The following is a 13,135-nucleotide window of genomic DNA, read 5'->3' on the forward strand; positions in this document are numbered from 1 at the left end:
GCCCCGATCCCTGTCCCTCAGTGCCCGGTCCCGGTCCCTGCCCCATTCCCTGTCCCTCAATGCCCGGTCCCGGTCCCTGCCCCGTTCCCTGTCCCTCAGTGCCCGGTCCCTGCCCCGTTCCCTGTCCCTCAGTGCCCGGTCCCTGCCCCATTCCCTGTCCCACAGTGTCCGGTCCCGGTCCCTGCCCCGTTCCCTGTCCCTCAGTGCCCGGTCCCGGTCTCTGCCCCATTCCCTGTCCCTCAGTGCCCGGTCCCTGCCCCGTTCCCTGTCCCTCAGTGCCCGGTTCCAGGCCCACTCCCGGCCCATGGTGGCCACCGGCACCGGGGACCGGGCAAAAGGGGCAGGAGGGGTGCGGTGGGGTGTCTGAGGGGTCTGTGGGGTCAATGGGGTCTCTGGGGTCCATAGGACCTGTGGGGTCTGTAGGGTCTGTGCGGCCTGTGGGATCTCTGGGGGTTTCTGGGGTCTGTGGTGTCCATGGGCCTGTGGGACCTGTAGGATCCATGGGATCTACGGAGTCTGTCGGGCCCATGGGGTCTCTGGGGTCCGTGGGGTCTGTGGGGATTGTAGGGTCTGTGGGATCTGTCAGACTTGCGGGGTCTGTGGGGTTCATGGGGTCTCTGGAGTCCATGGGACCTGTGGGGTCCATGGGGTCTGTGGGGTTTGTGGGATCTGTAGGACCTGTGGGGCCTGTGGAGTTTGTGAGGTCTGGGGGGTCCATGGGGTCTGTGGGATCTCTGGGGTCCATGGGATCTGTGGGGTCTGTAGAGTCTGTGAGACCTGTGGGGTTTGTTGGATTTGTGGGACCTGTGGAGTTTGTGGGGTCTGTGGGGTTTGTGGGACCTGTGGCATCTCTGTGGTCTGTGGGACCTGTAGTGTCTGTAGGGTTTGTGCAACCTGTGGGATCTCTAGGAGTTTCTGGGGTCCATGGGACCTGTGGGGTCTGTCGGATCTGTAGGACCTGTGGGGTCTGTGGAGTCTGTGATGTCTGGGGGGTCCATGGGGTCTCTGGGATCTCTGGGACCTGTGAGATCTCTGGGAGTTTCTGGGATCCATGGGACCTGTGGAGTCTGTTGGACCTGTGGGGTCTGGAGTGTCCATGGGGTCTGTGGGATCTCTGGGGTCTGTGGGGTCTCCAGGATCTGTGAGGTCTATGGGACCTGTGGGATCAGTGGGGGTCTGTGGGATCTGTGGGACCTGTGAGGTCAATAGGGTCTGTGGGATATGTGGGGTCTGTGGGACCTGTGAGGTCAATAGGGTCTGTGGGACCTGTGGGATCTCTGGGATCTGTTGGACCTGTGGGGTCCGTGGGACTTGTGGGGCCAATGGATTATGTGGGGTCTGCTGGATCTGTGGGGTCCATGGGACCTGTGGGGCCTGTGGGATCTCTGGGGTCTGTGCAGTCTGTGGGACTCGTGGGGTCCATGGGGTCTCTCGGATCTGTGGGATCTATGGAACCCATGGGGTCTGTGGGGTCTGTGATATCTGTGGGGTCTGCAGGGTCTGTGTGATCCATGGGATCTGTGGGGCTGGCTGCGATATCGGGATATCGGGATCCCAAATCACACCCACCCCTCCTGCCCTGCCCTGTCCCTCCATGGCGTGCGGGGGCCAGGAAACAGCCCGGGAAAAGCCGCGCTTGGAGCGGGCCTGGCCTCCGCTCCCGTTCTCAACTCCCCCGTGGGCAGGAAGGATGCTCGGGACGCTGTCCCTGCCGAGCCCTCCCGGCCCCGCTGGGGGAACATTCCCGGCTCTCCGCAGAGCTCAGGGTCAGGCAGCGCTTATCAGCCGGGAGAGGGAGATAAGGGACGGGGGATGAGCGCAGTGCCCGGGCCTTGGGGGGTTCCTGTGCTGTGCCAGAGGGATCTGCGGGCTGGGAAAGGCCCTGTGGGGGTGTTGATCCCCAAAATGCCCCAGAGTGTCACACGGTGTCCCCATTGTCACTTGGGGTGCACAGTCTGGCCTGAGGGGGAGCCTGGAGGGGTTTGGGGTTGGGCTCTGTTTGCAAAAATCCCAATTCTGGGTTTGGGGCCTGGTTCTGTTGGCAAAAATCCCAATTCTGGGTTTGGCACCTGGCTGTGTTTGCCAAAACCCCAATTCTCAGTTTGGGACCTGGCTGTGTTTGCCAAAATCCCAATTCTGAGTTTGGGGCTGGGCTCTATTTGCAAAAATCCCAATTCTAGGTTTGGGGCCTGGTTCTGTTGGCAAAAATCCCAATTCTCAGTTTGGGACCTGGTTCTGTTGGCAAAAATCCCAATTCTCAGTTTGGGGTTTGGCTCTATTTACAAAATTCCCAATTCTGAGTTTGGGACCTGCCTCTGTTTGCAAAAATCCCAGTTCTGGGTTTGGGACTGGGCTCTGTTTGCAAAATCCCAATTCTGAGTTTGAGGACTGGGCTCTGTTTACAAAAATCCCAACTCCTGACCCCAAGGAGGAGCAGATGGGCTCCGAGATAAGACACAGAGCAGATCCCTCTCTCTTTCCCTGCTCTGTCACTCCCAGCACCTCCAGCAGGAGCAGGGCAGGGCTGAGGGGCTGGGAAAGGCCCTGGCTGGGGCAGATCCCATGGGACGATCCCACAGGAGGCAGAAGCAGCCCAGGAGAGCAGGGCTGATCCCATGGGACGATCCCACAGGAGGCAGAAGCAGCCCAGGAGAGCAGGGCTGATCCCATGGGACGATCCCACAGGAGAGAGAAGCAGCCCAGGAGAGCAGGGCTGATCCCATGGGACGATCCCACAGGAGGCAGAAGCAGCCCAGGACAGCAGGGCTGATCCCATGGGATGATCCCACAGGAGAGAGAAGCAGCCCAGAGGAGCAGGGCAGTTTGAGGAGGCGCTGGTTGCCATGGGACCTGCACAGCCAGACATGGCTGGGGCTCTGGCAAACACAAGAAGGGGCCCTTCCATGGTTTCCATGGGAAGGCAGAGCCTCTGCACGGCCTCCCGGGCTGGAGCCCTGCCCGGAGCAGGAAGGATTTGGGAACCCTGCTGGATTCCCAGGAGAGCCGGGCTTGCCCCAGGAGGATTTTCCCAGGTGCACATCAGAGCTCAGGAGCTGTGCCCAGAGCTCCTGCTTGGCCCAGGGCAGAGATTCCTGCTTGGAACAGGACAGAGATTCCTGCTTGGAACAAGGCAGAGATCCCTGCTTGGCTCAGATCAGAGATCCCTGCTTGGCTCAGATCAGAGATCCCTGCTTGGAACAGAACAGAGATCCCTGCTTGGAACAAGGCAGAGATCCCTGCTTGGCCCAGGACAGAGATTCCTGCTTGGAACAGGACAGAGATCCCTGCTTGGCCCAGGACAGAGATCCCTGCTTGGAGCAAGGCAGAGATTCCTGCTTGGCCCAGGACAGGGATCCCTTCTTGGCCCAGATCAGAGATTTCTGCTTGGCCCAGATCAGAGATTCTGCTTGGCTCAGATCAGAGATTCCTGCTTGGCCCAGATCAGAGATTCTGCTTGGCCCAGGACAGGGATTCCTGCTTGGCCCAGGACACAGATTCTGCTTGGCCCAGATCAGAAATTCCCTGCTTGGCTCAGGTCACAGATCCCTGCTCCTCCTGCTGTTCCCACCAGGAATCCCCCAGCCCCTGAGGATTTTCCTGCTGCAGCTGAGGGAGCTCAGCCCCTTCACGCTGAACCCCATGGGATGCACATCCGGAACATCCCAGGGGAATTTCCACGTCCTGCGAGGGCCAAAGTCCTACAGGATGGAAGGGACAGGCCCCAGACCCCACAGGGGCAACCCCCAGACCCCATAAGGGTGGCCCCCAGACCCCAAATCAGCTCTGGGCTGTCTGCAAGGGTTGTCCCCATCACTGCAGCCCCCAGACCCTACAGAGGCAGCCCCCAGACCCTAAACCAGCTCTGGGCTATCCCCAAGGGCTGTCCCCATCCCTGCAGCCCCCAGACCCTACAGGAGCAGCCCCCAGACCCTAAATCAGCTCTGGGCTGTCCCCAAGGGCTGCCCCCATCCCTGCAGCCCCCAAATCCAACAAGAAAACCCCCAGACCCTACAGAGGCAGCCCCCAGACCTTAAATCATCTCTGGGCTATCCCCAAGGGCTGTCCCCATCCCTGCAGCCCCCAAATCCAACAGGAAAACCCCCAGACTCCATAGGAGCAGCCCCCAGACCCTAAAGCATCTTTGGCTGTTCCCAAGGGCTGTCCCCATCCCTGCAGCCCCCAGACCCTAACTCAGCTCTGGGCTGTCCCCAAGGGCTGTCCCCATCATTGCAGCCCCCAGACCCTACAGGAGAACCCCCCAGACCCTAAATCAAGTCTGGGCTGTCCCCAAGCGCTGTCCCCATCCCTGCCCTGCTGGCAGAATCCTCCCCCATCCCTCCACCCAACTCTCCCCTGCTGGAATTCTCTCTAATTAGTTCAATTCCCTCGCTATTTATAAACCAACGTGGAAATCCCTCTGCTTTCATTCCCAGCGCTGCCGCTCGCCCCGGCCGGGCTCCTTTAACTCGGGATAAAATCCCGCCGAGGATGAGCCTGGATCGTGAATTATTAATTACCCTAATTGCTCGTTAAGGAGCGGGGGAATTCGGGGCAGGTTCGGTCCCTCCTCGGAGCTCCCAGCTCTGCCCCTGCAGCTCCCCCGCGCCCCATAAATTAATGATCAGCCGCGCTCTAAGTAGGTCTGGAAAGTGGAAAACAACATCCGAGAGGAGCGGCAGAGATTTGTCTGCCTGTCCATCTGCCGGAGGAGCGGGCAGACCCTAATCTGTCCGTCCGTCCGTCTGTCTGTCTGTCTGTCTGCAAATTCCCGAGCTCCTGATGGGTTTGGAGCATCCCCGGGTCCCTGGAGGAGGCAGCGGGGCAGGGGTGGGACCCAGTGTGGGACTGGTGGGCGCTGGTTTGCACTGGGAGGGGTCGGTGGTGCTGGTTCGGGGTGGGAAAACTGGGGGAACTGGGAATCGGGAAAGCTGGGAGCTGGGAAAATTGTGAAAGCTGGGAAAACTGGGAGCTGGAAAAGGTGGGAACTGGGAAAAACTGGGAATTGGGAAAGCTGGGAAAATTGTAAAAGCTGGGAAAGCTGGGAAAACTGGGAGCTGGAAAAGGTGGGAACTGGGAATTGGGAATTGGGAAAGATGGGAGCTGGGAAAATTGTAAAAGCTGGGAGCTGGGAAAGCTGGGAAAACTGGGAGCTGGAAAAGGTGGGAACTGGGAAAACTGGGAATTGGGAAAGCTGGGAGCTGGGAAAGGTGGGAAAACTGAGAGCTGGGAAAACTGGGAGCTGGAAAAGGTGGGAACTGGGAAAAACTGGGAATTGGGAAAGCTGGGAGCTGGGAAAATTTTAAAAGCTGGGAAAGCTGGGAAAACTGGGAGCTGGAAAAGGTGGGAAAGGTGGGAGCTGGAGAAGGTGGGAGATAGAAAAATTGGGAGCAGGAAAAGCTGGGACCGGGGAAAACTGGGAGCTGGGGAAGGTGGGAAAACTGGGAATTGGGAAAGGTGGGAGATGGGAAAATGGGAAAAGCAGGGAGCTGGGAAAGCAGGGAGCTGGGAAAGCTGGGAATTGGGAAAGCTGGGAAAACTGGGAGCTGAGAAAACTGGAAATTGGGAAAGGTGGGAGCTGGAAAAGCTGTGAGCAGGGAAAACTGGGAGCTGGGAAAGGTGGGAAAGCTAGGATCTGGAAAAGCTGGGAGCTGGGAAAACTGGGTGTTAGGAAAGGTGGGAGCTGGGAAAACTGGGAAAATTGGGATCTAGAAAAGCTGGGAAAGCTGGGAGCTAGGAAAAACTGGGAATTGGGAAAGCTGGGAGCTGGGAAATGGGAAAAGCAGGGAACTGGAAAAGTTGGGAGCTGGGAAAACTGGGAATTGGGAAAGCTGAGAGCTGGGAAAGCTGGGAAAATTGGGAGCTGGGAAAACTGGGAATTGGAAAAGGTGGGAGCTGGGAAAATTGGGATCTAGAAAAGCTGGGAAAACTGGGAAAGCTGGGAGCTGGGAAAAACTGGGAATTGGGAAAGGTGGGAGCTGGGAAAGCTGGAAAATCTGGGAGATGGAAAAATTAGGAGATGGAAAAACTGGGAAAGCTGGAAGATGGAAAAGCTGGGAGCAGGGAAAATTGGGAGTTGGGAAAACTGGGAGTTGGGAAAACTGGGAAAGCTGGAAGATGGAAAAGGCAGGAGCAGGGAAAGCAGCCGTGGATGTGCCTGGGGACAGCCAGAGCTCCAGGGGCAGTAGATCCGGGCAGGGAGGAGCAGGGAAGGACAGACGGACAAAGATGTGCCCTGGAAGGGGAGGATCCACAGGGAGTTGGTTATTTATAACCACAGCCCTCACAGGAGAGGATCCATGGGATGGGATGGGATGGGATGGGATGGGATGGGATGGGATGGGATGGGATGGGATGGGATGGGATGGGATGGGATGGGATGGGATGGGATGGGATGGGATGGGATGGGATGGGATGGGAATGGGGCTGGGATGGGATGGGATGGGATGGGATGGGATGGGATGGCAGGATGATATGGGACAAGATGAAATGGGAATGGAAGAGAATTGGATGGGGTGGGATGGAATGGAATTGGAGTGGAAGAGTATGGGATAAAATGAGAATAGGAGAGAATAAGGGGGGATGGTACAGGATGGGATGGGAATGGCACCAAACAGGATGGGATGGGATAGGAAGGTTGTGGGATGGGAAGGGTGTGGGATGAGACAGGACAGGATGGGATGGGGCAGGGTGTTATGGGACAAGATGAAATGGGAATGAGATGGGATGGGGATGGGATAGGGACAGAACAATATGGGACAAGATGAAATGGGAATGGAAGAGAATTGGATGGGGTGGAACACGATGGAATGGGATAGGAGGGGATGGGATGGGGCAGGGTGTTATGGGACATGATGAAATGGGGATGGCACAGGGACAGGATGGGATGGGATGGGATGGGATAGGGACGGGACAGGATGGACAGGATGATGTGGGACAAGATGAAATGGGAATGGAAGAGAACTGGAAGGGGTGGAACACCATGGGATGGGATGGGATGGGATGGGATGGGATGGGATGGGATGGGATGGGATGGGATGGGATGGCACAGCAGCACAAGGCCTGTTTGCATTCCATAGTGAAATAAAGGTGGGAAGAGAAGTGTGAATTCACCGTGGGTATCTCCCAAGGCTGAACAGCTCCTGTACAGCAGCAAGCTCTCCCCAGCCCTTTTCCCTCCCCCAGGAACACCAGCCCGGGGCTGTGATTGTGAACAAACACCGTGTGCCCACAAGGCCCCGCTCTCCCCGAGCCAGGAACATCCCCGAGCTCTGTTCCCAGCAGGGAACACCCTGCCCCGCTGCCGTGGGGACACTCGGAGCCCTCAGGGCCAGCCCGGCAGCCCGCCAAGGGCTCTTTATCAACTGGCACCCAAAAGTCAATCAGGAGGATGCCGCCTGTTTTAATTAACAGCAATTTGGCTCTGCCGGGCGTGAGCAGCGCGCAGGGAGGGAGGGAGGGAGGCCAGAGACAAAACATGACCTTGTTGGTGCTGCACACACAGCGGGACATTGTTTTCCCCTCTCAGCCTGGCCTTGGATGCTGCGGGGCTGGTGGCACAGCTGGGCACAGGGGACAGGGGGTGCTGCCAGCCCTGGTGGGAGCAGGGGAAAGGGCAGGAAAAGTGCAGAGCTCGGGGTTTGGAACTCGGGGGGTGTCCTCAGGGAGTGTTGGTGGATGGGAATGGGGAAAAAGGGATTTGGGGAGCTCTCAGTGAATGCAGCACGGGCTGGGTGCTGCGGGGAGTGAATGGCACTGCTGGGTCCTGGCAGGGATCCAGTGCAAACAGCCCGCCAGTTTTATTCCATTTTCCTTTCCCCTCAGCTCTCCTGTTCCGGGAAATCAGAGAGGAGGAATCACCCAGAGGGGGAAAACCTCGCTGTGCGTGTGCCAGGCTGCTCAGGGCAGTGCCACAGGGTGCCACAGGGTGCCACAGGGTGACACAGGGTGACACAGCCTGTCCCCACAGCAGGACACCCCGGGGATGATGGGGCTGGGATGAGCAGGACCCTGGAATGAGCAAAAACCTGGGGTGAGACGCCCTGGGGTGACAGAACCGTGGGGTGACAGCACCAGGACAGTCCTGGGGGGGACAGGAGGGGGCCAAGTGGCACCGTGGGACCGTCCCAGGGGTGACAGGGATGGGGTGAGAGCACCCCAAAGGTGACAGGGATGGGGTGAGAGCACCCCGAAGGTGACAGGAAGAATGGGGTGAGAGCACCCCAAGTGTGACAGAGATGGGGTGAGAGCACCCCAAAGGTGACACGGATGGGGTGAACAGGACCCCAGGGGTGACAGGGATGGGGTGAGCAGCACCCCGAATGTGACAGGGATGGGTCAGCAGCACCCCAGGGGTGACAGGGACAGGGTGAGCAGCACCCCAAGTGTGACAGGGATGGGTGAGCAGCACCCCAAGGGTGACAGGGCAGCACCCCAAGGGTGACAGGGATGGGCAAGCAGCACCCCAAATGTGAGAGGAATGGGGTGAGCAGCACCCCAAAGGTGACAGGCCTGGGTGAGAGCACCCTAAGGGGTGACAGGGATGGGGTGAGAGCACCCCGAGGGTGACAGGGATGGGTGAGCAGCACCCTAATGGTGACAGGGACAGGGTGAGAGCACCCCAAAGGTGACAGGGCAGCACCCCAAGGGTGACAGGGCTGGGGGCACGGGCACTGCGAGGGTGTTGGTGATTGGGGCAGGGGCACCCAGGGGTTCTGGGCCTGGGGGGAGCAGCACCCCGAGGGTGACAGGGATGGGGTGAATTGAACCCCAAAGCTGTCAGGGACGGGCGAGCAGCACCGCGGGGGTGACGGAGCTGCCGTGAGACCCCGCCCAGACACGGGGGTACCCCCGCCCCACCGCACCCCACCCGCCCCGACCCCCGGGGCCGCACACGCGGGGAGGGGGCTCGGCTCGGGCCGGAACCCCCCGGTGCGGGCGGGGCGGCGGCTCCACCGCTCTCCCCCCGCCCCCGGGGCGGGCTCGGCCCCGTCCCGCCCCCGCCCCTCGCCTTATCAGCGGCCGGCGGGGGGCTCGCCCCACTCCCGCCCAGCGCAGCCGCCGCGGCGGGGCCGGCAGCTCCCCGAGGCCGCACCATGGGCAGCCAGGGCTCCAAGGCGGCGGGCGGCGACCCCGACACCGCCAAGGCCAACGGGCAGGTGCGTACCGGGGGCACCGGGGGGCTCCGTGCGCTCCGCCGGGACGGGCGGCGGCGCGGACAAAGCGCGGCGGGGAGGGCGCGGTGATGGAGCCGGGGGATCCCTGCAGCCCCTCGGGGGGACTCCGCAGCCCCGCGGGTACCGGGGGATGCGGCACCGCCCGCGCCGCGCCCCGGGCTCCCCCCGGCACCGGGCGGGTCCCGTCCGCCGCCGCGCCCCGGTACCGCGAGTGGAGCGCGGGCGCCGCCCGGTGGTGGCGAGCTGGGCCCCCCCCCCCACACCGAGCGGATCCCCCCGTGAGACCCCAACGCGGGGTCTTTGCACCCCCTTTTTGTGGCTCCTTTCCTCGGGGGAGCCCCGCTCTGTGCCCCGTGCTCCCCGTTTCCACCGGCTGCAAACCCCCCTTGTCCCCGTCTCCTTTCTCCCGGGGGATCCCCCCCGTGCTCGGTTCCCCCCATTCCCGGTGGATTCTCCTCGTTTTCCCCGGTGGATCCCCCCGCGCTCGGTTCCCCTCATTTTCCCCGGTGGATCCCCCCGTGCTCGGTGCCCCCCGTTTTCCCTTTGTGGCGTGCGGGGCATTTGGGGAGGGGGCTCGGGGGTCCCGGCGGTGCCTGACGCGCTCCCCCCCACCCCGCAGGAGAACGGCCATGTCATCTCCAACGGGGACATGACGCCCAAGGCGGGGGTCGAGGCTGCCCCCCAGAACGGGAACGGCTCGGCGGAACCCCCCAAGGAGGAGATCGAGGGCGAAACGGGGGGCGCCGACAGCATCGAGCCCGCCCCGGCCGCCGCCGAGCCCGCCGAGGGCGAAGAAGGGGCCGCGACCCCCAAGGAGGACGCCCCTAAAAAGAAGAAGAAATTCTCCTTCAAGAAACCCTTCAAGCTGAGCGGGATCTCCTTCCGCAAGAACAAGAAGGAGGCCGGGGACTCCTCGGGCTCGTCGCCCACCGAGGAGCGGGGCGGCAGCGAGGAGAGCCCGCCCGGGGGGCTGCAGCCCTCGGCGCCCCCCGAGGAGGGGCAGGAGGGCGGAGAAGCCGCGGGCAGCCGGGAGGAGGAGGAGGAGAAACAGCAGCAGCAGCAGCAGCAGGGAGGGGAGAGCCACGGAGACACCGCCAAAGCCGAGGAGCCCTCGAAAGGAGCGGGGCCGGAGCCCGCGGCGAGCCCGGAGGAGCAGAAGGAGGAGTAGAGACCGCTCGGGCATCGTCCTCAGCGGGGACACCCCCGAGCAGCCCGGGGACTCTGACACCGACCGTGACCCTCCCCGAGCAGCCCGGATCGTCCTCGACCCTCCCCGAGCAGCCTGGATCGTTCTTACCGGGGGCTCTCACATCGACCCTCCCCGAGCAGCCCGGATCACCCTCGACCCTCCCCGAGCAGCCCGGATCGTCCTCGACCCTCCCCGAGCAGCCTGGATCGTTCTTACCGGGAGCTCTCACATCGACCCTCCCCGAGCAGCCCGGATCCCCGGATCGCTCTCACCGTCCTCAACCCTCCCTGAGCAGCCTGGATCACCCTCGACCCTTTTCCGAGCAGCCTGGGGACTCTCACACTGCCCTCGATCCCCCCCGAGCAGCCCGGACCGCCCTCACCGGGGGCTCTCACGCCACCCTCGATCCTCCCCGAGCAGCCCCGTATCACTGATCGCCCTCACCGGGGGCTCTCACCGTCCGCGACCCTCCCCGAGCCGCCTGGCTCGTCCTTACCGGGGGCTCTCACACCGACTCCGATCTCCCCCCGAGCAGCCCGGATCCCCGGATCGCCCTCACCGGGAGCTCTAGCACCGCCCTCCGTCCTCACCGGGGACTCTCACACTGCCCAGGACCCTCCCCGAGCAGCCCGGATCGTTGATCTCCATCACCGGGGGCTCTCACATCGACCCCAAGCCTCTCCGAGCAGCCCGGGGACTCTCACCGGACACTGCCCAGGACCCTCACCGGGGGCTCTCACATCGCCCCTGATCCCCCCCGAGCAGCCCGGAGCCCGGATCGTCCTCACCGGGGGCTCTCACGCCACCTTCCGTCCTCACCGGGGGCTCTTCGACCATCCCCGAGCAGCCTGGATCGCTCTTACCGGGGGCTCTCACACCGATCCGGGTCCCGGATCTCCATCACCGGGGGCTCTCTCACCGCCCTCCGTTCTTACCGGGGACTCTCACACTGCCCAGGACCCTGCCCGAGCAACCCGGATCGTCACCACCGGGGGCTCTCACACCAGCCCGGATCGTTGCTCGTTCTCCCCGGGGTCTCTCTCACCGCCCTCCGTTCTTACCGGGGGCTCTCACACCAACCCGGGTCCCGGATCGTCACCACCGGGGGCTCTCACACCAACCCGGGTCCCGGATCTCCATCACCGGGGGCTCTCACACCAACCCGGATCCCGGATCGTTCTCCCCGGGGTCTCTCTCACCGGCCCCGTTCTCCCCGGGCTCTCCGGGGCCGTCCCGGGCTGACCGCACGCCCCGCACTCCCTCCCCGCCCTCCCTCGCTGGGTTTTTCTCTTTCTCTCCCCGTTCCCGTTAGTCAAAGCTGGTTTGGATTCCCACCGCCGCCGCCACTTGGAGTAGTTTGAGCTGAATTCTTTGGGAAATGGAAAAATGGAAAAAAAACCCCAACAATAACAACAAAATCAACCAAGTGGGGAGGAAGATTTGTCCCGGACGCCCCTGGAGTTACAGTTTAAGAACCCAAATCCTGCTCTGGATCCCTGCAGCCTCCAGACTGTCCCCTCTCCTCCCGCTCCCACTGACTGTTCCATGGGATTTTTGATTTATTTTTTCATTATTTTTTATTTTTCTCTTTGTTTCTCAGTTCACATTCCCGGTTCTGGCTTTTCATTTCGAGTATTTCGTGCTTTTTTTTTTTTTTCCTTTTTTTTTCCTTTTTTTTTCTTTTTCTCTAGAAATCGATGGTTTCCAAAAGCTAATCTGGTTAGTTTTTTATAATGTCTTCTATTGGCTTAAAACCATAAAGCTTGTAAGTGCGCTGTGTTTAATTCTGCTTTAAGGGATAATTTTAGGGTGTGGGGTGGTCACAGGGGGCCCTACCAGCTGTAAAATGTGAAGCCAACCTTGTTTATTTCTTTATTTCTTTTTTTTTCTCTGTAAATAATTTTTTTAATGGCCAAAAAAAAAAAAAAAAAACCCGCTTGATTTGCAATTTTCTAACTTGTAAAAAAAATTACAAAAAAAAAAAGAAAGGACAAAAAAACTTAAAAAAACCCAACCAAACCACCAAACAAAAGCTGTAACGTTTGAAAGGAATAAATGGTGACCCCTTTTCGGGAGAGCTCGAGTCCTTCTTGTCCTGCCAGTTGCTGATTTAGCCCAGCAGCTGCTGCCTTTAATCAGCGCTCGCTGTTAATTGACCGGCAGCAGATGCAACCACAAAGGACTTTCCCAACCCATCCCTGCTCAGCTGTCTGCTCTGCACCTCTCTCCTCCTCCCAATCCCTCTATTTTTATTTTATTTCCCCATTAAAAAATTTTTAAAATTCCATTTTCCTAGAAAAAATTGAAAAAAAAATTCATTTTCTTACTGAAAATAATTAAATTATTATTATAATTACTATTACTACTATTATTGTTGTTATGGGGGTTTTACTCAGCATGAAATTCCCGATTTAAATCCTGATTTCTTTTCATTTATATATATTTTTTTTTTTTTTTAAAGAGTGGGATTAGCTGCTGTGGGTTGAAAGGAGCACAAAAGGCGAGGGCTGGGAGCAAAAAAAAAAATAATCCCGAACAAAGGGACAAGGAGGAGGCGACAATGGAGCCTCTGTCCCTGCTGCTGTCACCTGGATTTCCCCCTGGAATCTGCTCCTTTCCATTCTTCTCCATGGCAGCTCCTCCATTTCGTGCCTTTCCTCCCAATTTTCCCAGCCCCTGATCCTGATTTGGTGGGAGAAAAGCAAAAAAAAACAAAAACAAAAAAAATGGAAATAAAATAAATTTCAAAGCGTCGTTTGCACCGTGGCAAAGG

At 59.6% G+C, this 13,135-nt stretch overlaps 1 protein-coding gene across 1 annotated transcript; it reads left to right on the forward strand.

The window, feature by feature from the left end:
* The first annotated feature begins 9,054 nt into the window (after positions 1-9,054).
* MARCKSL1 (MARCKS like 1) lies at positions 9,055-10,501 on the forward strand. Its single transcript, XM_058040296.1, has 2 exons — positions 9,055-9,155; positions 9,793-10,501. Exons 1-2 carry the CDS (start codon positions 9,093-9,095, stop codon positions 10,339-10,341), a joined length of 612 nt encoding a protein of 203 aa, XP_057896279.1. The 5' UTR covers positions 9,055-9,092; the 3' UTR covers positions 10,342-10,501.
* Positions 10,502-13,135: the final 2,634 nt, after the last annotated feature.

This window comes from Melospiza georgiana, chromosome 24, assembly GCF_028018845.1.
Source record: "Melospiza georgiana isolate bMelGeo1 chromosome 24, bMelGeo1.pri, whole genome shotgun sequence".
Classification (NCBI taxonomy): domain Eukaryota; kingdom Metazoa; phylum Chordata; class Aves; order Passeriformes; family Passerellidae; genus Melospiza; species Melospiza georgiana.